This window comes from Asterias rubens, chromosome 12, assembly GCF_902459465.1.
Source record: "Asterias rubens chromosome 12, eAstRub1.3, whole genome shotgun sequence".
Lineage (NCBI taxonomy): Eukaryota > Metazoa > Echinodermata > Asteroidea > Forcipulatida > Asteriidae > Asterias > Asterias rubens.
In genome coordinates, this window is record NC_047073.1 from 12,893,076 (window position 1) to 12,920,468 (window position 27,393).

Here is a 27,393-nt window from a genome sequence, read left to right on the forward strand (position 1 = left end):
ACATTTCAGTGAAATATTATGTCAATGGTGATGAGTAACTATATAGAGCATGCGATGCATGTTAAACACTGTGAGAGGACACTCAATTCCCGGTCGACCGTACTACTGCGAAGAAATTATTAACGTTGTTTTTACTCCGACCAGAAACAGGTAGGTTAAAAATAAATATCATTTGTTTCGTTTGGATGGCGGTTTTTGTACGACTACTTGTACCCCGTCCCTGTCTTTCGGTTTGTATGCTTGTGTTAATGATGCACGTACAATCAGTTAACCAGTTATGATATGGTATACTTTTGGGGTTGTATGGAAAGTGACAGTGTAATGTAGGTAACACTGGCAGCTAGCGCTCAGGTATTAAACTCAAGCAAAAATATCAAAAGTAGACAAGTAGACAAAGTCACCGAACTGTGTTTTTTATAAGAATGTCTTTGTTTACTTTGTTTACTTTGTCAATGTCAGTCAGAAACAGATTAATGTTATTTTAACAATGATTCACGTGTGTTCATTTCAGTTTTTACAGACAAAACAGTTGCTGATTAAGCCATGTCAAGTACTACAAAAGAAGCTCAGCTATCTGGGGAAGATTCAGTTGATATGGTAAGTTATTGAGACTTATGACAAATTTTGCAAACTAATTTTGCTTTTGATGTGTCAGTGTCACGTGTTGTTCACCAATCATTTTATTAATAATTATTAGTCTGATTTACTGAACAAAGATGAAAGAGAAGTGAATTTCCTGGAATTTTGAATAATAATAATAATGAAGCAGAAAGGGAAAAGTTACTTTAATCAGAAGTGTTGTAAGCAGCACATCACACAAAAACAATTGAGGTGAAACAAAGGTTTTTATATATTTAAACTTCCTTTTTTTACTTTCTTTTAATTTTTTTAAAAGCTCATGTTTTTTACAAAAACATGAGCTTTGTTCTTGTATATGGACTAAAACATTCCAAAGGGCACCATTTCACTAGGAGCATGGAGGGAAATTATTCTGGAGCCGTCATGCACAAAATAAAATGTCACAGAAACTAATAATTTTGCTTGAACAGTGGAAATTTGTCACAATTCACAGACTCTTCCTTAAACCTGTTCTATACGTCTTTCCATAATTTGTTGACAGGCTGACACTGAGGAGATTGATGTCGTCTCCATGGATACCAAGTCAGGTGATGAGGTCAAAGTTGAAGTCACTACTCCCGACCGTACCTCTCCCATCCCCCTGGCCGAGCCCCCAGGGGAGCCGGCCACACCCCAGGACACAGACCCACAGTGTTACTGTGATCAACCCAAGGCGGGACTGATGTTGAAATGTGACATGTGTAAGAGGATGTTTCACATGGGTAGGTACCGGGTATAAACTGGGGACCTGTTGGTGGGGTGGGGTAGGTACATGTACCAGGTATAAACTGGGGACCTGTAGGGTCCCTGGTGGGGTAGGTACATGTACCAGGTATAAACTGGGAACCTGTAGGGTCCCTGGTGGGGTGAAGGTACCCGGTTAGAAAGTCAATTCAAAAGCCAATGCAATGTTCTCTTTTCATTGCAGTGGACACTATTGGTAATTACTCAAAAATAATTATTAGCATAAAATCTCACTTGGTAACGAGTAACGGGGAGAAGCTAGATGGTATTAAACATTGTGAGAAACGGCTCCCTCTGAAGTAACGTAGTTTTCGAGAAAGAAGTAGTTTTTCTCGATTTTGATTTGGAGACCTCAGAATTAGATTTTGAGGTCTCGAAATCAAGCATCTGAACCGAAAGCACACAACTTCATTTGAAAAGGGTGTTTTCTCTTTCATTATATCTCGCAACTTCGACGACCAGTTGAGCTCAATTTTCACAGGTTTGTAATTTTATGCAAATGTTGAGACTTGAGATACACCAAGTGAGAAGATCTGGTCTTTGACAACTACCAATAGTGTCCAGTGTCTTTAACATTGGTCCGCTGGCCAATTGCTAGTTAAAACACAGAAGGACCAGTGCAAGTTCTGTGCAAGTAGTCCAACTGGCTAATTCAGTTCAGTGTTGAAACACGCTTGTAACAAAGTGGCAAACCTGACAGTCCAATGAATAGACAAGCTAATTGGTCCTGCTGGCTAGATGCCACTGAAAAACTTAAGGGCAAACCCTGCAATGGGACCTGTTGCCAAAAAGTTAGATAGTACAAACAAAAGAGGGGCAATGGAAGGTCCTCCATTACAGGTGTTCGTGAGTAGAGAGGACCTGAGCCCAATTGCATGGCTATGCTTACCATTTATAAGCAAGGAATCGGCGCCTATCGAAGCAGAGAATTCCACATTTACCTCAAGCAAATATCACTGGTTAGCAGGGAATTTTTGCTCGCAGAGTGCTTTTACATTATTTTGAAGGTCATTGGTTAAAGTCTTGCTTCAATCAATTTGTCTTTGTTCAAACCCAAAATTGTACAGTCTGACATGATCTATATTTTCTCATCAGTGTATATAACTGTTCATGCTTCTCTGCACTTATAGTTTGTCTCAAGACGGGTAATCCAAGCATCTTAGATGGTGATATCTTCTATACACTGAGATGTGAAGGATGCAGTCACACGCATGAAGAAGTAGTGACTAGGATGAAGCTCACATGGTAAGCAAGATCGAGATTACGTTCATCCTTTGTTGGTGGCATTTTCCCCTTAAAAAAATAAAAAAAGTAGTGATCATAATTTGGGAGGCTACTCATTGAAATATACATGTACAGCTCAGAAACTGAATTTTCAAGAAAGTGGCTCAGTGCGTTTGAGCATATGCAAGGTTGCCTTAGGCAGCCACCTTCAATGTGGGAAGCTGGTCTTTTATGCTCTACCACCTAGGCTCCTAGTGGATAATACTCAGGCCCGCATCCTTATGGACTGTGAAGGGGGTTACCCTGTTTCAGCTCCAGAAGTAGGTGGAAACATGCCCCTGGTGGCAGTTGATTTTGGTCGATACGCCCAAATCAGTGAAGTGTAGCCCTCACCTTGAAGCGGCCTTCTGGCCTTGTGATATTAGGCAATCTCTGGTAATAATTTTTGTTTCTATGCAAACAAACATTACCACGGAGCACAGCCATTGATTGCAAGTGTTCAAGTTTTCCAGTGGTGTGAAAACTAATGGGGCCTGTAGAAAACCCCTCGTACCATAGCAGAGAACCAATGCGCAACTCTACTCACATTAAAGTCTTTCCACCTCTGCTTACGGTGTAACGTGGAAATCTGACCGCTGGAGATTCTGGCAGGTCTGGAGAAGGATGACTCAAAAGTAGTTTGTACACAGTTTGCCAGATGGGGGAACAGAATATCCAGGGGGACAGAATATCCTGCCACAACAGCACTGATTATAAGTGTCGGTCTTATAATCATAATGGTGTTTTTCTTTGTTTTGTTCAGGCAGCAGGTTGTTATCTTGGCACTGTATAATCTGAGTCTCAAGAAAAGTGGAAGAAAAGGATTTTTCCGCTGGAAAGAGGACATCTGTGAATTTATTTCCCAACATTGGACATTGATATTTGGCAACAGGTAGTTTTAAACCAATATGTTGCTTTAATTAATTATTTGTTTAACCATACATCGATGAGTGGTAACCAACGTACACTTGATGCTTTACATACAAAGTCCATACAAAGTTCTGTTTCGTAGGTATCAATGACTGTAGTCAGTGCTTGGATGGGAGCCTTTTTCTTGTATTGGCATGGTTTGTTTGGGAGAAAGTTAAGCAATGTTGACTGTGGTCAGCTGTTTTATAATTAACATTCTAAAGAAGGAAGATAGTTGTAGCACTAATAAGTCTTTTGACACAAGTGTTTGAAAAAGACTAAATACATACAAAATGCCAAGCTTTTGTAGCAACAACTGTTCGATCAGATGAAATAAAGGAGACAAGCCAAGTGCTATATTATACAAGAAAATTACGGGAATGAATTAAATATCAAAGGCTTTATTAGAAGTGATTCTAAAACCACATAAAATTCTCCATGCAATATGATTTTTTTCTTCATCAGTAAAGCCAAGACGCAGACGTGGCACGGCACAAGAAAATTACGGGAATGAATTCAATATCAAAGGCTTTATTAGAAGTGATTCTAAAACCACATAAATTTCTCCATGCAATATGATTTTTTTCTTTATCAGTAAAGCCAAGACGCAGACGTGGCACGGCACAGTCGCTGGCGTCCTCTCCGTCAGTAACAAGACCCTCTTCAAGTCTGGGGTGACCGAGTTTGGAGAGGCCGGCTGGTGGGCATTGATGGAGACGAAACCCCCTGAGCTGAGACCTGAGATTCCTGGTGAGGACAACAGCACCTTAACGTTGTTCCAGATAGAAAGATATACAATGACTGGGCCAGTAAACTCATGACTGGGCCAGTAAACTCATGACTGGGCCAGTAAACCTATGACCGTACAAGTCCGGCAGTCTTGTGTATTTTTTTTGTATAATAACACCTCACTGCATTTTTAATTTGAACTGTTAAATACAAAAGCTTTTAATTTCTTTGAGTACTGAAGAATTTTCCTTAAGAAAAAATGAGATAAATCTTTTCTTGGTGCTTGTTGCAAAAACAGCTATTCTATCCTCCAATAAGAATTGCAGTTTGTTAATCATTTGTTTTTATCTGTACCCTTCCTGCCAAAGTCGTGTCATTTAAATTGATTTGCTTTTGATGTACTTTTATATGATGATCAACTGTTCAGGAACCAATTTCATGGCTCTGCTTACCGCTGAGTTCTGCGCTTACGATCACGATTCCCCGCTTACGTGCAAGCGCCGAATTGCGGCGCTAGCCTTGTAAGTGTAGAATGCCTAGTAAGATGGAGTTCGCACATGCAGAAGCCAAAATTTGCTGCTAACCCGTGAAAGATGCATGCCGTAAGCGCAGAATTATCTGCTTCCGTAATCACAGAATCCGTGCTTACGGTAAACAGAGCCAAGAAATTGGGCCCTGACTGGGTCAAACTCGTAAAAGATTAAATAAAATTTTCTTTAAAAAAAAACTTTTCTGGGCTAGTTTTATGGGGTACACTATATCAAAAGTTTGAGTCATATTGAACTGACAAATTTAGAATTACTTTGCTCTCTCACTATTTCACCCTTTTTGTGGATGGACTTTTCCAGCTGGTTTCGGCAAGCAGTTTGGAGGAGGTAGGAAGGCTAAGGTGCCATTTGAACCTACCATTAAAGTGGAGGGGTTGAGGAACAGGAAGAGGGGCACGTCGGTGGAGTCTGCGATTGAGTTGAAAGAGAAGCGATCCAGAACACAGGTGATCTATATTATTATCATAATTTATTATTAATATTGTTATTATTATTTTAATTTTTTATTGTGTTATTCAGCCATCACAAACCAGAACAACAATACAAAACGGTTCTTCCAGACGGGCTTGGAGCAACAAAAGTCCTGCCACATGTAGGCCTATCCCGCTTGAATCTTTGGTACCGCTCCACCTCAGCCCGTCTTTTCATTGATGCTGCTTTGAGTTCGGTGGTATCACAACCTGACCATTCTTGGATGTTGTCTAATATAGTAATAAAAATAATAGTAAAAACTTGTAATGAGCACGTATCCATCCTGCTGGGTGTTAAAGGTGCAGTAAAACCAAAGACAAAATAAAACAGACACTACAAAATTAGTCCTTGAAAACCTGTGATAAAAGATAAAGTTTTAAGAATTTTGTGGTACAAAGAAAAGTTCTAAGAGTGGTAGAGAGTTCCAGATGCGTGGCTACCCAGTTTCGAGTGAGGAGCTCGATTATGTTGGATTTGTGTATTGAATGTTTCTTCATTATTTGATTGCAGGAAGCTAAAGACATCCGCAAGGCCAAGCAGGCAACTGCAAGTGAAGAACAAATCAAGAAAGTAAAGCCTCAACGAGAGATTGACCTGGATGATAGTAGTATGGACAGCTTTGGCAGTGAGGTATGTCAACACCTGGATGAGAAAAGAAACCTCTTTTATGCTAAGCGCTCAGTGACTGGTTTGATTTTCAGATGTTGGGCGTATATAAATCCTGCTTATCAGTTTTTTTTATTATTTTTAAGCAACTTGCACCAGGGAATCTGTCACAATCAATGAACATGTACATCACTTGCCACCAATTGCCACCTACTCCTAGGGCTGTATGAAACGGGGTTTGATCCGACGGTCCGTAACGATGCAGTCATGGGTATCATCCACTAGGAGACTTGCTGATAGAGCAGAACGCACTACCTTTATATGACATTCAAGACTTTTTACAAAGCAATTATTTTATAGTGTCTTGCTCAAAGATTACAAGTGTCATTACCAGGATTTGAACCCACACTCTACTGCTGATAATAGCTTAGGACTGGTGAACTACATGTAGACTGTGTTTTGGTTGCTTCTTCTTACTTCTACTTTGTTTTTTCAAGCTGTAGATTTGTTTCTGTTTTGTTGTAGAGTTTTGGTCTACCTCCATCCGTTCCCGATTCACCGTCTGTCCTGAGCCTGTTGGGAGGCGATAACAGCTCTGACTTTCTTCTTTCTAACCTCCTCAACGAGAGTGATCTTACTCCAGCCGGTAAGAGTCTAGTATCTTGACTTATTGTTATTGTAGATCAATCAGGATAGTGTAGTGATGTATAGTATTATGTTGTAGACGTTACATACTGAAATAATAAAGTCACTCAAGCGTGTCAGTGGCTGGACTGTGCGAGCGGGCCAGCCACGAGGCAGTCTTGAGTCGGCTGCTACCCTTGTAAGACGTTCATCCTCTACACCTTTATTCAGCCGAGACTCAGGGCCAAACCCATAGCCAAGCCCTATACTACAATAGTCTGAATACAAGAACTTGGCACTTTTTTCTCCTGAAGACAAGCAGAGTATACTGTTAAAAAAATTGAGACTAAAGCACCTCTTTTCAGAGCCAACACTCCCTCAAAAGAGAATTAATGCATGGTTGTACCCGCAAGTTTACTATTTATTTATAGTTTATACTTATCCTTCACACTGTGCAAAGCTTTAAACATCACTTCTTAACTTCTTATTTGTGTAGATCAATCAGGAAAGTCTGAACACGATCCTTCATCAGGGCATGAATAACCCACTGGTCTACTGGCCAGGGTAATTTTAGCATTTGGCCAGTGGCCCTATGCGTGTACCAAGTATTTTCGATAAGGTCTGTTGCCACTTTCATTACAATTAGCGCCCTCATAGGGTTGATACATGTAATCCGTCATCTTCCAATAAGACGAGTAAGTTATAACAAGTGAGCCTTTATTATTTCGATATCAACATCAAACCCATGCGGAATCTCACCATTGCCGTTCTAACCTTCTCTACAGAGACTATCCCTAGCGCACTGATGGCCGGCGACGAAGAGGATTTCGTTCCTCCATCAAAAGGCATCCCTCTCTTTAGGATTCCGACCCCAGTCCTTGGGAGCCAGTGTAGCAACAGCTCCTCGTGTCATGAGAAAGAGGGCGACAACGAGAAGGAGAGTGCTAAAACTGTAATGGGTGACACCAGGGCGGAAACGGTTACAAAGGTCATGACCCGCAGGTCAAAGGTTATTGAGGCCGTTGCGGATGATAAGCCAGAGGAAGGACCAAAGTAAGTTGAATATATTGATCAGGGCACAATTTCATAGAGCTGCTTAAAGGAACATTACAGAATCGTTTTTGCTAACGAAACAGTTGCTGGCAGTGTAAGCACTTTATGTAATCCATCATATACATAAACTGACAAACCTGTAGAAGTTTGAGATCGGTCGGCCATCTGGGTCACAAGAGAATAGTGAAAAACCGATTACAAATTTTGCATTGCATCGATGCCAAAACAAAAATGAATAAAACGCTCACTGAGTGATAAACTCCAAACGCTAAGTTGGATTATTTATTTCTCATCAAATATGACATTTCAGACATAAATATTTCAAGGGATGTTTTCAACTATCATCATTAGACCGTGTAAGTTTTATGTAAATCTGTGATCTTCACGATTTTTGTTTCTTACCATTTGTGTAACATTCCTTTAACGTTGAGCAAGTTTTTTGTGCTAACTGTAGAACAAAAAAGCGTGTTTCGTGAAATGTATTGTGTTGTCATTCATTTTTGTGCAGTAAGCACTGGAAGGTTAGCATGCCTTTTTCGTGTGCTTACGGTTAGCAGCGCTATGAAATGGAAATCTTACAATGAGCACAAAATTTGACCCAAAGCAGCTTTATGAAATTGGGCCCTTGTTGTCACCGGGGTACCAAATTCAAAACCAACGCTGATCAAAGTTTGTCTTCAATATAAGTAAACAAATCAGCAGGGAGAACTATTCTTAAAATAAAGTTGGGGATTTTTTTAGGATTAGGAACCTTAACAAACTGTAGAGGTTTTGGTAAACACCCTCACAAACCAATAACAAGGCAGGTTATGAATATTGTTTTTTTACACTAAAGAGTATGTAATGTTAGCAACACACCACTCACTCAATGATATGTCGCCCTCTATTGACAGCTGCACCACTTTATAATACAGCCTTTGCCAGTGTGTTTTTTGGCGGGAAGAGGTATGTCAGCTTTAAAAAAGCTTGCAGCTTGTGGCCCAATTTTCATAATTAAGGTCTATGTGACACTGTCATCAAATCAGGCAGTTGCATTTTTATCGAAGGCTAAATGAGGACACAACATTCATGATCAGAAGTAGTCAGTTGGAAAGAGATGAACAGAGAGAGAAAGAGACAGAAAGCACACAGAAAAAAAAGCAAGGGATGATCAAAGGATGAACAATGAAGGATAAATTTAATGGTGGGGTGGGGGTAGAGTGAAGCAACTGGTCAAAGGCAGTGGACACTATTGGTAATTACTCAAAATAATAATTAGCATAAAACCTTACTTGGTAACGAGTAATGGGGAGAGGTTGATAGTATAAAACATTGTGAGAAACGGCTCCCTCTGAAGTGGAGTAGTTTTTCAGAAAGAAGTTATTTTCCATGAAATTGATTTTGAGACCTCTCAGAATTAGATTTTGAGGTTTCGAAATCAAGCATCGGAAAGCACACAACTTCGTGTGACAAGGGTGCTTTTTCTTTCATTATTATCTCGCAACTTCGACGACCACTTGAGCTCAAATTTACACAGGTTTATTATTTTATGCATATATGTGAGAAGACTGGTTTTTGACAATTACCAATAGTGTCCATTGTTTTTAACCACAAGAGGTTTATAGAAACACAAAAGACAAACTAAAAACCTGGGAAGAGAGGGCGAAAAGAAGAATTAATAAATCAATCGCAGGAACCATCTCTCTGCCCTGCAGTAACCAATTTACTCCTGGGTGTAGAGAAGCAATTACATCTCGTTCGCAATAACTTAGCAACAACAAAGTGTTGTGAAAAGGCATGTGAACAGGATTCGAACCTACACCCTGGTGATTCTACTAGAACTGAAGTGTATTGCACTAGACTACTCAGCCACACATAACACTACTCTAAAGCTATGTAGTTAACAAATAAGTGTGTAGCATTTGTATGACTATCACCTCAACTTGTAAACAACATACCAGAAAAGATTACTCAACCTTTTCGATTGAGACCTACTTTTGAAAGGAACTATTTCTCAGCAGTTGAAAAGAGACTTTGGTTAAAAGGTATGAATAGTTCTGTTCATGCGATATGATGCCTGGCCACCCAGTGCTTTTATCAAACTGTGAACTTGGAACGCTTTCAGTTTTATCCTTGCCAGGAGATCCTTTGCCAGATGTCCAGATTGATGTAAGTTTGATGACTTGATATAGGAATTTACCCACAGAAACCTGATCCAGTATAGATTTGGAACAATGACAATTTGTTTGAAATTAAGTGAAAAGTGTGTCTTAATGTTTCAGAGATTTTTTCCCACTAGACCAGCTGTATGAAAGGTATCAAACCTTCATACTTCAAAACTATCGGAGTTTTATCCCCAAAAAGAAAAATACATTAAAAAATGATGCCTTCAAAAAGTTACTTTTACAAATGCTTATCTCTGTCCAAAGATACGTCATAATTACAAGGGGTGGGGGGGGGGGAGGGGGTGTACGGGCCTCGCCTGAGTTAACAATATTGACAAAAACTGTATGCATTTAGTAACCAACACTTTTTGTTGTGCTCAGATTTTTACCAATGAGCGTTTACGAAGAGAAGCAGTTACTGAGAGTGATCGAAGCCTGCCCTCAAGCTGTCGATAAGGATCCAGTCGCAAGGCGACTCAGGCGGAAACTTCTTGTGCGGCAGGTATGAACTCTATTAAGTATAAGCCAGTCAGAGGCTATTATTGCTTAAAAAAAATGTCCACCCGTGAAAGATTGCTATGTCAGTGGTTGCTCAAAGTTGGCAATACAAAAGTCTTTCCATTTGTGGTGTGTCGTGGCCGAGCACCGGACTCAAACTCTGGTGTTTCTGATCCTGAAAAATTGTTGCACATGTGTCCTTGAGCAAGATACATACCATAGTTACTGTGTCCTTTGGATTGGAGAATAAAAGAACCCGAAACACAAGGTGGAAGAGGTAGGCTTGTGGAGTTACAGTGCACCTTTTTTCTCAAAGTTCAACTCATTTCAAACTTCACCTTTTCAGGAGAAACGAGAGCGAGGGCTTCCTCTGTTTGACCTGGATGCAACCATGCAGCAAATTCTCCAGAAGGTCACAGGAATAAGGTCATCAGAGGTCTCTGACCTCATTCTTAGTCAGAGCCCCCTACGACACCTCAGTCCGTCCAAGGTGTCCTCAAGTATGGACAGTGGAGACTATAGGATTCTAGACCGATTTCAGGTAAACTTGTTCATTGTTTAGCAGGAGACCATGGTGTCTTTCCTCTTAAACTATTTTAATATTTTTGTACTGAGGGGCCTCCATGGTAAGCAGTGCTGGGGGCAGTGATCGGAGTTTACCCTCATTAAAGCCATTGGACCATTTCGGTACAGAAAAAAAAAAAAAAAGTTCACAGATTTACAAATAACTTACAGGGTTTACAGAAGGTAATGGTGAAAGACTTCTCTTGAATAATTATTCCATGAAATGCTTTACTTTTTGAGAAAACAGTAAAACAATATCAATTCTCGATATCGAGAATTACGAATTTATTTTAAACACATGTCATGACACGGCGAAACATGCGGATACAAGGGTGGGTTTTCCCGTTATTTTCTCCCGACTCCGATGACCGATTGAGCCTAATTTTTAACAGGTTTGTTATTTTATATAGAAGTTGTGATACACGAAGTGTGGGCCTTGGACAATACTGTTTACCTGAAACTATAGAATGTCACAAAGTGCAAAACAAAAACAGTTTTTAACGATGTTACACGGATATTAAAAAAATAGTGTTGAATTTGGTTAAAACAATAATTATGTTAAGGTGCTCTAAGGTTTTACTACATTCAGCCGTCCATGCCATTCGGCGCGATGTGTTTACCAATATTGGCAAAGTCTAAAAAAAAGTTGTAGTTTTGTTTGAATGGAGCCAGTTCTTCCATAATGCAAAGTTCTCAAGCAGCCATATCCTGTTGATGGTTAAGTGTGACTTAGTATTCAGTGAACTACGGCCACTCTTAATACAGTCTCGCTTCAACACTCAAAGAAAGTGCAGTGACCTAGTTTTCTTTGACATACACTTCGACATAATGGAGTTGTCATCCACCGGTGTCTTTTCAGAACCAACACTCTTTAAAGAGATTTACACATGGTTCTACCGAAAACCTCGCCTGACTATACAATGTACTCCCACCATGCAAAGTTTCAAATCCGACATGTACTTTGAAAAGATTTGGTTTAGTACAAATGGAACTTATAGCTTACATTATTGGCGCCGGTAAAAGCAAAAAGTCTGAGTACGTGACCCGCTGGCAAATTGCGTACGTGCATCTGCACACGTAGGCCATAGACACAAACGCAGACAAGCAACAAATTAAGCCAACAATACCATTCTGTAGATTAATCCGTCTAGACTACCAAGATTTGTTTGATAAGATTTAGTCAGCTATCAAGTTCTCATGAGGAGTTCTAAGGATTGCTCAATGGTATATCTTCCAGTGGTCTATGTCCCGAAATCGAAAAGAACTTCTCAACTCAGTGAAGACATGTGGGACTGTTGATTATTTCACCTCATGACACATCATTTTAAATAACTTATTTATATTTTCCGCACCTTGAGCACCCCTTGGGTGGATATGTCTATGCGTAATGTAAATGTCTTTATTATTATTATTATTTTTATATTTTGTAGATGCCCAATATCTCCTTGCGGCCCCAAAAGCGCCACCATACAACTTTCCGCGCCAGGCTGGTGGGATGTGACGAGAAAGCTATGTTCCAGAGTATTATTTCACCCTACACTTCAAGGTAGATGTTTTGATGAAGGTGGTTGTGGGTTCCATTGACTATGGCCATGCCGGTTGTTTTTGTTTCTGTTTTGTTGTTTTTTTGTTGTTGGGTTTTCTTTTGTTTGTGGGGGGGGGGAGTATGGGGGGGCTGTTTGCTCATGGGATGCAGACATTGCTGAGTAACAAAAATAGTTGTTTTTCAATGAAGAACACAACTAAACAGTAATTTATTTGGTGTTATTAATCATTACACATAGAATGATCAGGGATCAGGTTGGCTCAGTGGTTTCCGTGCCTTTCATCTCTGTGGACCCCGGTTCAAATCCCATCTTTGCGCCACCAGCGCCTCGTATGAGGTATGAGTTTATTTGTCCCCTACTTGAGCACAGTTTTATAAAGCTGTTTAGCCAAAAAAAAATGCTTAGCAAATTTCACACTAAGCAGGATATGAGTCGCCAGTCCCAACAGTCAGCTGATTACATGATTCTTTTCTCAGCGAGATTGATATGTGCTTAGCAAGTTCAAGTTCTTGTGCTTACAGACTTTAATTACCATGGTGTCCCCCTTCGGGTTGTTTTCCTCCACAGTTAAAAACTAAGCATTTCTTCATTTTTCTTCTACACTTGTATCTTCAGACCTGTTGATTAAAATGGGTTAATGATCAATACCAACAGTGTTTCAAATGATAAATAAATACAAATATAAAGATGCAATTTTTTGTGAACCCCAATGTCAAAGTTAGCTTCATGGAGCAAGACCAAGTTTTTTTTATCAGGGTTGGGAATGATAACCAAAATCTCAACCACCTGGCTCTTTCCAAGAATACTTTCAGCTATCAGCAGTGCCAGATAAAAAGGTCTTACATGTATGCCCCTCCAGTTGCCATGTCAAGGCAGGCATGCAATAGCGATCATTCTCTGTTCTCATTACACAATACACTGTATATAAGCACACAAGCGCGAGTTTTCATGCACAAAGAACAACTAGTGTCCAGTCATTTGCCACCTTTGACCCCAGTGAGCGTGCTTTTTGACCGCAGTCAGGGTGCATGTTGAGTGTGTGACGTCACATGCAAGATGTCTATATGATGTACATTTTGTGTATACAATTGTACATGTAGCTTAATAAAAGGGCAATTTACAGAGTTAGAACACACAATATGCTAGGTGTGATATTGGCCGTTCAATATAAGTTTATATATCACACTCCTTGTAGCTATGGATCGACTTATCAGAATTGAATGTTCAAGCCTGCTTGTTGATAACTAGTCTTACATAATAATATTGCGTAATTCTTATATAGTCATTTATCGCACCTGATGGGCGTCTAAAAGCACTTAGTAGTTTGGGGTTTTTTTCATTTTGAAGTTTGAGACCTAGTTCATATAAATAGCACCAGCCACCATGTATGGTGGCTGGTGCTATTTTATAGTGGTTTGCAAACAAAGCGTTAAAAAGCAAGACAGTTCTCTAAGAACAAACTCTACCTGGCAAGTAGATACACACATGGTGTTACCGCGAACCAAATATATATTGATACCTCACCATGCAATGCCTCAAATCCTATACAAAGTGTTATAGTTATAATATGCAGCCAATCAAACCAGGACCACTGGGGCGAACCGTTCGTTACACACAGGACCAACAGCTTTATGTCCCATCCGAAGGACACAGCAATGGTCAAGAGTCTTAATTTTTTTAAGGACACAAGTTTCACAACAAGGACTGATCAGGAAACACCAGAGCTTGATTGTGGTGCTCTTTACCGCTTGGCCACAACACTTAGATGAGCAAGCCAAATCCATCTAGTTTGACCTCTGAGTGCACTTTATATAAATGTCATTTAGTATTGTTATTATTATTAAAAGGCACTGGGGCCAATTTCAAAAAAAAAAAAAACTAAGATTGATCTGAACATGCTGAACTGCAAATCAATCGTAGTGGCTAAGTAAAGTGTGATGTCACATTACAAATCACTGTGGTAAAACTGACAATTTGTCTTACAATGAATTTTATTGCTTTGAGAAATCGACCCCTAGACACCTTTAGTAATTGCCAAAGACCAGTATAGTCAACAAATCTGTGAAATTTGGACTGTTATGTCAATTGCTCATCGAAGTTGCAATACAATAATGAAAGAAAAAGTTAAAACAACCCTAGTTGCACAAATTTGTGGGCTTTCAGATGCCTTCAAAAATAATTCAGGCCTGAAGTCTTTTAAAATTTGAGTGAGAAATTACCTCTTTCTCAAAAACTACATTACTTCAGAGGGCGCATTTCTAAAATTGATTTATACTATCAAGCAACAGCTCTCCATTTATGCTAACATTTACTTTGAGTAATTACTGAAAGTGTCCAGTGTCTTTGATGTTGTTATTCGATCTGACTGCGACCTTACGATCCTCGTCCTCAATACAGAGTACTTAAGCCCTTCATCAGACGAGATTACGAATCCCAACCACTGAAGCTACGACTCATGAAAGAGATAACCCATCACCCTAGGCACCAGAGTGACCCCGAGTTCCTCCCCAGACCCCTAGCATCCATCGACTACTGCTACCTCCGACCCCAACACATTCCAGCAGTTAATGGTCTGTGTAGAGAGTTCTTCTGGCCGGGAATCGATCGTAAGTTTAGTTTAACAAAGATGGATTGGATTTAGTCAAGTTTAGTTCCTAAAGTAAAATACGCCGTATTTTTGGCCCTGTGAGGGCGCTTTTAAACATATTTGTATCACTTCTTGGGGTATATTCATTCATACCCAAAACAGTTGTTAAAGACTAGAACACATACACGGACATCATATCCATCACGGACAACAAGACCTTTAAAGGAGCCAATACAACCCATCTGTGGAAGTGTCTTGGTGGAGTGCTTAATAGCACCAAATTCAAACTCTGGTGTTTCTGATCAGCGTGTGGGTTCCAATTCCCAGCCGTAACACTTGTGTCCTTAAGCAAGACACTTCACCATTGCTTCGTCCTTCGGATGGGACGTAAAGCCGTTGGTCCCATGTGTTATGTAACGCATGTAAAAGAACCCAGTCACTTATCAAAAAGAGAATAATATTTATAATATTTATAATAATATTTATTATAAATATTATAATAGGGGTTCGCCCCTGTGTGTTTCCTGGTCTGATCGGCAGCAAATTGGCCACAGCACCTTGTAAAACATTACATGGTGCTATCAGAATTAGGTCTCATAATTCAAACGTAGTCCAGCATCTTGCATACTGTATGTTACAGCGCCAGGAGCGTCACTGAGTGACGGACATGTGCGCTATATAAGAAGCCACAATTATTATTATTATTATTATATTATTATTATGATTATTATTATTATTATTCAAGCAGCTTAAAACTACGGAGCACAGGTGACGGAATACTAGTGATAATACTATTGAGAGTGCCCTCACGAGGTCCAAAGTATGGCACATTGTCCCAATTTGTGTTTCTACCTTCTTTCTCTATTTACCAATTTTGTTTATATTTTTTACAGTATCTGAATGCCTTCAGTACCCCGACTTTAGTGTGGTGGTACTCTATCGTAAGGTAGTTATTGGATTTGGATTCATGGTGCCAGACATCAAGTTCAACGAGGCCTACATATCATTCTTGTTTGTTCATCCAGAGTGGAGAGATGCTGGGATTGGGACGTTCATGGTGTATCATCTCATACAGGTAAGGGTTGATATAGTAACATTGAAGAAAAAAAAATCAACTTTGTTTTTTGCAGTATTTTCAGTAAAGACACTGGACACGATTTTCAAGTACTCAACATAATTGTTAGCATAAAAACTTATTTTGTAACGAGTAATGGAGAGCTGGTAATGGTATTAAAACATGTCGAGAAACGGCTCCCCCTAAAGTAGTGTTTTTGAGGAGGAGGTTTTTTCTCACTTCTGTATAGCAATCTCCAGATGAGCAGACCCTGCTATCATTGTGGCATACACATTCATTCAGAGTTGTGTATTGTGTTCGTAACTACGCAATTTTAAGCTTGCTTTGAATCTTGTGACATATAGCCACTGTCTCTATAGTCAGTGGAATTTAAATTTGATCGTTCACTTGCGGCACGTCATTGTCAAATTGCTAATTTTCGAGACAAATATTTCCCCCAGAAATACTGCTTTCAGGAAAATAGCAACTAATCAATAAAATCACTCTTGCTTTATTTCAATTGCCTCAATCAAATTAAGCCTGATATCCTGACAAAATATATTTGTTTGTTTTTCAGACCTGTATGGGGAAGGACGTTACCCTCCATGTATCAGCGACAAACTCAGCCATGCTGCTCTATCAGAAGTTTGGTTTTAAACCAGAGGAGTTTGTGTTGGATTTCTATGAGAAGTACTACCCACAGGAGAGTAAAGAATGTAGACATGCTTTCTTCTTGAGGCTACGCCGGTAGTGAACAGTCTTAGAACCATTGTAAAACTGAACATTCTTATAATCAACTTTTCGTGACACGACTGTTAGTCCTACAAAAATATAGCACAAATTTCTTCATTAGCAGTGATCAGTCTTTGCAAATTTCTTCAGTAATGATCAGTCTTCTGACCATTGCAAAACTGGACATTTTATAACAAATGTTTTGTCAAATAACTGTTTTGTGGCCGACATGTTACAGCACAAAACTCTTCAGTAGTAGTCAATCTTCTGACCATTGCAAAACTGGAAAAAAAAAATTTATAAACTTTTCGTCACACAACTATTTTCAGGCCGACATGTTACAGTGCAAATCTCTTCAGTAGTGATCAGTCTCGAGACCATTACAAAACTGGACATTTTATAATAAAAGTTTCATCACACAACTGTGTTGAGGCCGACATGTTACAGCACAAAACTCTTCAGTAGTAGTCAGTTTTTTGACCATTGCAAAACTGCACATTTTTTACAATCAACTTTACGTCACACAACTCTTTTGAGGCCGACATGTAACAGCGCAAATCTCTTCAGTAGTGATCAGTCTTGAGACCATTAAAAAACTGGACCATTTAAAATAAACTTTTTGTCACACAACTGTGTTGAGGCCTACATGTTACAGCGCAAATCTCGTTGGGATGTTATTGGTAGAAAGACAACAGTAAAGAAAAAACTGTGCTAGTTATGTTGATGAGGACATACATCATACAGACGCACATTGGTAGCAAGCTACATGTACACACATAAACACAGGCATAAATCTTCTTAGAAAAAGTTGAGAAGCTTAGGTTATTTTGAACTGGAGCGTATTAATTGATCTATTATACCCGGCTGATGTGTAGTAAGCACTGTATACATGTACACCAGAGTTCTGTAAACAACATCCACAGGTAAATCACTCAAGTGGGATTCAAACCCACAACCGTTGGATTGCTATAGCAGACATTTAACCAATAGACCACCGGGCTAGCCAAATGGCTTGAGACAGTTCAAATTTGATGTGCTAGCAGCGGATACCACAACAATTTAGATATAAATTTTGCATCACGGATGAAAGTTGTTTTTTACCCCCCCCCCCCCCCCCCCCCCCGACATCGAGGGTAAAGATAGCACTGTATACTCGCTACTCTCCCGAGTTCAGTGAGAAAAATCCAAACGCAAAGCTAAAGTGTACTTGAGGAGTAAATGGGTAGCTGTTAGGGTAGAGATTATTAATTAGGTGATTAGGTGATTACCTGGGTGCAATTTTGCTGCCAGTGTTGCATACTCCTAAGGAGTTGAGATTGTTCAAAATATGCTGAAGGACCCCAAAACAGGAGAATTAAAAGTACAAGAAAAGGCACTTTGAAACAAGGTTTAGAAGCATCTGTTAATATTTGCTCAGTTATTGTGATTTGATGTCGGAAGAAAAAAATAACAAACAATGTTAAAAATGTTTATTGTTGAAATCACTTGTTTTTATTGCTTGTTGAAAGTATAATGTTGTCATGGTGTGGCCATCCTGTGTTTCATATCGATATACCCATACAGTTACACGTATCACATGAACGAAAAAAAGAATGAGAGTGGACCAGTTGATCTTTGACTTGACGCATCTTTTGACAGCACACTCTGCTGAGTCTCTAACATAGTATGGATCCACTGCAGGACTTATTAAAATTAATATGCAAAATATTTTGATATTTTTAAGTCACACTTCAAGGGGTTATGACCGAGCAAGGCTTTCTGGGAAAGAACCAAAAATGGCGCGGCAAGTTCATACACCACTGGGAACGAGGTTGCAGTTTATCAAAAGCAAGGCTTGAAAGACACTAGTATGGTGCCTTGTTCAACAATTATTATTGAATGTAAACACAATAAAGGATGGCAGCATCAAGACTGTTGGATCCATAAATGAAGTGTAACATTTGATTACTGGTACTTTTGTTTTAATAAAGTCTGTGAAAAGAGAGTACCGTTATAACAGTTGAGGAAAATCAGTTGTCCGTCTGTTATGTTTACTAAAATAATCAACATATATCAGAGCTTCAGAAATTTGCTTGTAATTTCATTACAAAAGATAATATATAAAATTCTTCTTAATTAAAATTTTTAATTTAACATTTTAAATATAAAAAAAGTTCAAGGATCCCTATACCACTTGGAAGTTATATAGGTCAAGACAATTATTAATATCCAGCATAGCTGGTATTTTAGTTTTCAAAATGGTGGAAGGGGTCAAAGACTACACATGATATTTTAATTTGCAACCCCCCAAATATGAATCCAGTTAGTCTTGATTCAATACGAAATGATCAACTTCTTGTGATCGATCCATGATTAAGCTATTAGGGACTGTATTTAAAAACAGACTGTGGCACATTGAATCAAGACTATATAAGCCCAGCAAAAGGAATATAATTAACATAATTTAAAATGTAGGCCCTACACCCAGTAAAAACATAATATTTAATTTATACAATATAAAAACACCAATGGAAGGACTATTCACAACACTCAATGCACATGTTGCTTACAACAAAAATTTTAAAAGACACAAACCTAATTTTGTGGATGCCTCACGGAAAGTTACACTTAAAGACAGTGGACACTATTGGTAATTGTCAAAGGCTAGCCTTCACAGTTGGTGTATCTCAACATATGCATAAAATAACAAACCTGTGAAAATTTGAGCTCAATTGGTCGTCAAACAACACCATTGTCACACGAAGTTGTGTGCGTTTAGATGATTGATTTCGAGACTTCAAGTTCTAAATCTGAGGTCTCGAAATCAAATTCGTGGAAAATTACTTCTTTCTCGAAAACTATGGCACTTCAGAGGGAGCCATTTCTCACAATGTTTTATACCATCAACCTCTCCCCGTTACTCGTCACCAAGAAAGGTTTTATGCTAATAATTATTTTGAGTAATTACCAATAGTGTCCACTGCCTTTAAAGCCCATAGACAAACGCGATTACTAGAAACCATAAGCGCGAAACTCTGTGGTAAGCAGAGCCATGGAATTGGGCCCTGATGTTAACATACATGTCACAAAAAAGTCAGCAGGAATTGCATTTGATTTTCATTTTAAATTCCTTGTCCCATAGGTAATGACAAATACATAGGCCTAACAAGCATGATATTTGCTCCCTGTACAGGAACAAAAGCAGTATTGACTGCAAGACTCGGATGAAAAAATGTTGACCTAATTATTGCATATTTTATTCCGGCCTCTACATGTAGTCTCGTATATGAGTGGAATACAGAAAATTATAGCTCTTTTGTTGCCATCCAATCAGGCTGAAGGCCAAGTTGTATATGGGACGCAAACACGCTTTATTTTTCTGTAGCAAACTTAGTAAAGGGTTTTAACTGTGAAAAACATGATACATGTATAGCTCAAAATAGCGCAATGCATAGAGTTGGAACATGGTTTTATACGAGCCACGATGCAAGTTCACTCTTGTTTCTATGGATAGACCAATCCGAATAGAGGATTCAAGTTAAAGCATGATTTTAAAGCAGCCCTATGATATTGGGCCCTGGTCTGTAGTCATTTACAGTTTCTGTTGACCTTTGACATGGTGTGACCATCTTGTTATGCTGGCTAATATTGCTTATCGTACCTTAATTGCTAACATTACCTTAAAATTCATTATTGCTTATTAATATGTTTTGTTCAAGATATTTGTAATGATATTGGTATAAAACTTAAACCTAAATGCTGCATTTGCGTAGTTCAATGCTCCACTGGTTATTGGATAGCTTGGGAAGATAGAAGGCTAATCGACCTAACCCCTTATCTTACACTGTGGTTTTTTACATCTGACCCACATCTTAACATTATCTTGACATTATCTTGGCACACAACCAACAACCAGATTTTAATAAACCCAAAATAAACTTCTAAAGTCAACAACATGTACCACACCCTGTGAATGTTATCAAAATAAAAAAGAGTACAGTTCCAACATGGGAAAAGTCTGAACTGGCAAGAAAGAAAGCTCCAGTAAGTTTTGTGATTTCTCATGTGTTTTTTTCCCCCTGATTTCAAGATTTCCTCAAAGTCACCTTGGGCCTTCAAATTGTTTTGAAAGAATGTAAATCAATCACCAAAGGTAGAAAGAAGTACCCACACTGTGTCCACACCCGGAGGTTTGGCATTTTTTGATGATGCATCGAGTCGAGAGACTAATCCTCTGGGAGGTTCTGGGCCTAGGATGAAGTGGGACACAGGGACACCGCACAGGCCCCGCAAGATATTTTCAGGATTTGTTTCATTTCTGGGAATCTAAGAAAAAAAAAACAATAAAGGCAGTGGACACTATTGGTAATTGCTCAAAATAATTATTAGCATAAAACCTTTCTTGGTGATGAGTAAGGGGGAGAGGTTGATGATATAAAACATCGTGAGAAACGGCTCCATCTGAAGTGCCATAGTTTTCGAGAAAGAAGTAATTTTCCACAAATTTGATTTCGAGACCTCAGATTTAGAACTTGAGGTCTCGAAATCAACCATCTAAACGCACCCAACTTAATGTGACAAGGGTGTTTTTTCCTTTCTTTATTATCTCGCAAGTTCGATGACCGATTGAACTAAAATTTTCACAAGTTTGTTATTTTATGCACATGTTGAGATACACCAACTGTGAAGGCTAGTCTTTGACAATTACCAATAGTGTCCACTGCCTTTAAGACTGTTCTGAATGGCCCCTTGATTGACACATTGTTCACTGTAAAACACATTAAGATTTTAATCTACTTCGGTTTGAACTTGGTCTATGGGCTTAAATAAAAAAGGGCTGCCTGGATCCAAAGTCTTCCTCCGTGGATGTCGAACTTTCATCTCCATCATTTGCTGTATCTTCCTGCACATAGACCCTGTCTGTGGACAATCGTTGTTCTGTCACTGAATGAAGTTGTTTCCTATCTTCCTTGCTTTTATGGCGTTTATGTTTCTTGTGCTTTTTGTGTTTGTGCCTACTATGGCTTGACGACACCGACAGTACATCGGTGCTGCTATCGGATCTTTCATACCTGTCCGCTAATGTTCTCTTTTTCCGACTTATGACCATGGTAAGAGGTAGGAGTGAATGTTTAGAATCGTCGGCACGTCTGCTCTTTGTTCTCTCTCTACCATTTTCAGAGCCGCTGGTTTTGTGTTTTCGGGAGATTGCTGGGTCATGATGATGACTGTGTGTATGTTCTTCTCTAACAGCTTCCCTTCTTGAAGGATGCTCGAAACAGTTTCCATACTCTGAAACGGCATTCTTCTGGCTCCTGTTCCTCCAAAGTAATTCCCAGCACTCCCTAGTGTCGGCAGACAACGTCTCCTCGTGATGCGATCCTCGTCCAACACCAGAAGCTTCTTGAGAATTTCTGTTAACATATTTGTGTTTTGAGCTGCCTCTGGAGTGTGACGAACTAGAGGAATCTTTCCTGCTGTTGTTCTGCTCTCTACTTCTATCTCCATCCACTTCTCTAAAAGTATGGAGGGACTTGGATTTTGACCTTGATTTTCTTTCATGTAGATGTGACGACCTTTCCTGGTGTTTTACTGCATGGTTTGACTGAGAGCTATGACTCTTTGAGGACGCAGCGGAATCCCTGTGTCTATGATGTTTGCGGTCTTTATGTTTTCTCTTGTTTGAATGTCTGTGAGTTTCTTCATTGTGGCCGTTCTCGACAGACTGGCTGCGATGTTTAGATGACCCTTGAGTGTCTGGACTACCTTCAGGGTCCTGGATATGTTTCTTCTTCTGGTGTCGTTTACCGCCCTGTTTTGTCCGTCTTACATCAGTATGCTCCTCTTCAGTGCTAGAGGACACAACGATCACAAACTCTGGGGTGCGTTCCTCGTACGGTTTGAGGACTTCGACGATTTCAATTTCACTGTCATCGTCGGTGATTAGACTTGGGAAAGAAGTTGGCTCTGTTTTCACATCAACTGGTGGATTGGAAAAGAATCCCGATGGGCCAGGTTGGTCTGGATCCGGTAGGATGGAAGGCGGCTCAGGGTTGTGAGTACTTGATAAGTCTAATGCCTCAACTTGTTCACTTGCTGCTCGTGAGGTATTGGAGGAGGTGCTGTCTGACCTTAAGAGGCTACTCAAGGTGGGGACTTCGATGACTTCATCTTCTGATGATACACTGATTACATCAATATCTGAGCTGCCTTGAGGGCCAAACTGTGGCAATTGTGACGTTGTTTGGTTTGTCTGTTGGGTGGATGTAAAGTCATACTGAGCGATCCGATCATACGTGTTCATATCATAAGGGGATCGCGCAAAGCTGACCAGCTCGTGGATAAAATGCTCTGTTTGGCCGTACAGGAAGGGTCGCAACTGTTCATGGAACTCCTCAGTTTGAAGGTGTACATTTGGAAGCAGTGATAAAATGTACTGAGTCATGAAGGTCACATGGTCCTCTCCAGTGAACAGTACGCCAAGATCTCGTCTCAGCCACGGCACCAAGCGATGGGTTATGGCAGGATTCCTGCTGAAGAAATCAGTGGAGATATCGCGGTACAGAGTATAGGGATTAGATCCCATGTGCCTGGCCCACAGGTTGGCTCTATAGATGAGACGACGACGCTCCTCAGAAGCAGCTTGTATGTGAATCTGGTATGAACTTTGGTAGCGTCTGCGTAGAGCACGATTACGACGCCAAGTCAACTCACTCCTGTGCTCCTCGGTCATTGTTGTAGAGTACCTGAACCGCCTCCCACGTCGATCCGACCCAAACGAACCATTGTCAGTCGGTTTCAGATGATATTGATCGTAGACATCGTTCGACACCACATTGTGTATGATAGACTTGAACGTTGTCTTGCACAGTGGACAAGTTGCTTTGATTTTTGACCACTCGAGTAGACAGACGAAACAGAAAGTGTGAAAGCAGGCGTCGGTGAAGGCTTTATTGTTGACCTTTCCAAGGCAGATTGAGCAGTCAGAATCAGGCGTACCACTACGGGATGATGAGCCATCGCTCTTGAGGGTTGGCAACAGCCGTTCCGGGGTCACTTCTGGGCTTGCCATCCTGGATCTAATGACAGAATGAGAAAAAGAACACAAATTTCAAAGTTATTATTTCTGTAATGTTGGAGCTGTTTTAACTTCATAGGAGATCGGATATATAAAATTATATTTGATGTGAACAAATATTATCACCTTTGTAGGCCTAAGTACATGTATTAACAAATTGAAAGCAGCAACTTCCATAAAGGATTTTACTTATTTTTACAAACTCTGTTTTTTTTTGTTTTTTTCCTGTCATATCAACAAGAAAGTCATGATTAGTTTTTTCAAAATGGGGGCGAGGCTACGATCATTTAGAAGATATTACAAAATTAATATTATTCTGGGTTATTCATTAATTAACAGAAAAATTAAACAAGAAGTCAAAAGGAAGGCCAACAATTTTACAAAATAATTACACAAGAATAAAAGATAAAGGGTATTAAAGTGCAAGCATTCATCGAATACACAAAAAAGGGTAACAAATTAATACAAACAAACTACACTAAGTCTGAGCAATGATTCAAACTTTGGTAGAAAAATCAAAGAAAGGCAAGCAAAGACTAACACTATTCTAAAAGTTGTAAAACAACAAACAATTACATTGCCTGTAAGACAATCAACATTTCATCATGACCACGTGTACAGTAGTTTCTTTCAAAATCACTGTATGGCAGACAATATTAATTTGGTACATGATGAACAATAAATTCAATTAATCAGGTTAATAACAACAACAAATATGAATTAATAATGTAGGATAATAGTAACCATATGAAAATTGTTACACAAACAAATACATAAAAATAAGCAAAAATCAACATTTCATCATGACCACAATGAGTTTTTTTTCGAAATCACTGTATTGCAGACACTAATAATTTGGTACAGGATGAACAATAAATTCAATAAATCAAGTAAACGACAAATATATGAATCAATAATGTAGGATAATAGTTAACCATATGAAAAATATTATACAAACAAATACATCACAATTAGCAAATGTATGATGAAGAGAGAAAGTGACAGGAAAGTTCTGCAGAAAAAGGAGAATGTGGCCAATAAGTCTACATGTAATGAATACATGTATACACAACACAACAAGCAACGGCACTTGCCCAGCCCAATCAATGCCATGTCTTGCAAGACTTGGGTGGGGATGGGGGTCTAGAACTACATTATGAGGTTCGTTCCTCTATCGTTTTCGTGGAGATGATAGCGGAATCAACCTCATCATAGTTCTAGTAGGGATGGGGGAGGGAACCCACTGAACCCCTGGTTATGGGGGAGGGAACCCACTGAACCCCTGGTTATGGGGGAGGGAACCCACTGAACCCCTGGTTATGGGGAACGTCTACAGTACTCCACAGCAGCACTGCCTGCCACTCTACCTACATGTGGTAGGCACTAGCACTAAACACATAGCAGCGGCACTAGTAAATGCGATAATTTTCACATGTTTAATTGGGTAAAAATAAAACAATCCAACAGTTCCAAATACAAAGTTAAACTTTGCCTTTTGTTAAAGCTTACACAGTAACACTATTCTGTATTAATTCAGCTATACAGAAATTTTATTTAATTTAATCAATAATAAGGTTTATCGCAATTTTTCCCGCTGCTGAGCCCACACAAAGATTATTATAGGCCATTCGCGCGCAACAGAGCATGACAACATACACAGCATCAGTAGCAAATGCCCCATCTGCCTACCTATATAATAATGCATTACGTTACGGTTCTGAATCGCAATGAACCTTTTATGGGGATGACAACAAAAACAACGTACTTGTTTTGAATGATCTGATGATTTACTAATTGATATGATTTATAATAAAAATGAAAGGAGAAATGTGTGTTCTATTTCTACATCATAATGTAGAAATATCATGGGATAACTCTCCGTACTATGGCGCCACCACTTTTTCACTTAATTTTTTTCAAAAAGGAATAGGCCTACATCAGTATCTCATTAAAATTTAAGGAAAATTAGATGCTTATCAAATGAAAAAGTGGTGGCGCCATAATGAAATTTCCCCCCAAAAGCCCCGACTCGTCGTTCGTGTAGTTGGTAGAAATACTTAATAGGAGGATCTAGGAATGGACAGCCATCCAAACAGCGAATAGTAAACACCCACCCATATAGTCCAACACCATGCACAGAATAGTGCAAGGGGCCGGGTCTGTCAGTGTCAGGTGATAGCACATCACTATCAGAGAGTCGAGTTGACTCAACAGGAACCATCGTTAGTTCGGGCGTATATTTTATCAGTAAATCTAATATTTTCGTGACCAATTTGTCCATCTACTTAATAAACAATATCTATGGTTTACTTACCACGACAAATAATAAAAAACTTCGGAGGAATTTAAGGATTTTTATTCATGTTGTGTCTCAATGACGAATCTCTTGAGCGCTTGATGACTCTTGACTGATTACACACAAACGAATTGAGATTACGCAACTTGCCAAGTTCTTTGTGTGCAATTCTTAGCGAAATAACACACGAGATAGCCTTTTTGTAACGCACAAACGACTAGGTAACAAGTTTGATCTGGTGCTGGACTCGGTGTCGCTAAACTGTGCTACGTTTTGTTTTGTTGCTCAGACTAATCACTCCGCTCTCTCATTCTAAAACTAAAACCTTTTGTGATTGGCTCCAAGATTGAAAAAGTGTTTTCTAAAGCCAACCACAGTTGTCGTTACATCGGATCGGTTTTCCTGGTATTGTTTACAATCGTACAGCAACATTGTCGTTTTGACGACTGTGAATTAAACATAAAAAAGGAGCCTGATTAACCTAAGTTAGCGAGCTTCATGTGATTTGTTTAAAGGGGATTGTGTTTTACTTTTCATCATGACCCTGTGTAGGAAAAAAACAACAGAAATAATTGTTTCTGTGGTAAGTAAACCGACTTGACAATGCATTATTATGATTATTTGTGTTGACAAATCACATTTATTTATTAATTGTATGATTTGTAGTTTTATAAATAACATTCGAAATTGAATGTAATTGTAAAGCAGCAATGTAATATTATTTATTTGATATTGGTCGTAGTCATACATGTCATAAGTAGGATTTAGTGGTCAGAGGGAGCCCCGATTAACCTCTTTTTCTATCAATTTTGTTATCTCATTCAGTTCAAAGTGAACTTGGGCAAACAACCATGGATGATGATTGATGGAGTCCATGATGGAGTGGGCAAACAGGGACCCTGTCACCAGTCATTATTGTCTGTGCCAGTGTCAGTCACTACCTACACACACTACAGTCTACACACACACACACACACCTTCATAACTATTAACAACGGCATTATACATAATGAGGTCTGAGGTCCATGCAGCGGAACTAGACCCAGTTACTGGGGCACTGTATTTCTTTTTCTTTTTTCTTTGAAACTTGTCATTATCGATTGTACGCCCCATGATAATGAATGACAATCTTCAAAAAAAATAAGGGAGTAGGCCAACAGCGCCCCAGTAACTGGGTCTACAGCGGAACGAACCTGCCCAAGCAGAGTCTTTCTTGAAGGCTACATGTAAATGACAACACAACAAATAAACAATTTATTTTATTTTAAAAACTGTTTGCTGAGAAACATAAAGATATAACAATTGAATTTATTTTGTTTGTATTTTAAAACTATCTGCAGGTTATATTT

General features: G+C 39.2%; 2 protein-coding genes across 2 annotated transcripts; one reads left to right on the forward strand and one right to left on the reverse strand.

Moving 5' to 3' along the window:
- Positions 1–14: 14 nt before the first annotated feature.
- Positions 15–17,495, forward strand: LOC117297409 (cysteine-rich protein 2-binding protein-like). The gene is made up of 16 exons (XM_033780430.1): positions 15–150; positions 512–597; positions 1,121–1,340; positions 2,493–2,607; positions 3,389–3,517; positions 4,130–4,284; positions 5,112–5,257; positions 5,793–5,912; positions 6,414–6,534; positions 7,298–7,565; positions 10,091–10,211; positions 10,554–10,748; positions 12,202–12,317; positions 14,716–14,924; positions 15,799–15,980; positions 16,537–17,495. The coding sequence occupies exons 2-16, from the start codon at positions 544–546 to the stop codon at positions 16,708–16,710; spliced, it is 2,325 nt and encodes a 774-aa protein (XP_033636321.1). The 5' UTR covers positions 15–150; positions 512–543; the 3' UTR covers positions 16,711–17,495.
- A 3,849-nt stretch (positions 17,496–21,344) lies between these two features.
- Positions 21,345–25,969, reverse strand: LOC117297773 (E3 ubiquitin-protein ligase Topors-like). The gene is made up of 2 exons (XM_033780922.1): positions 25,863–25,969; positions 21,345–23,749 (listed from the first exon to the last, which is right to left on the reverse strand). Exons 1-2 carry the CDS (start codon positions 25,967–25,969, stop codon positions 21,493–21,495), a joined length of 2,364 nt encoding a protein of 787 aa, XP_033636813.1. The 3' UTR covers positions 21,345–21,492.
- Between the last annotated feature and the right edge of the window lie 1,424 nt (positions 25,970–27,393).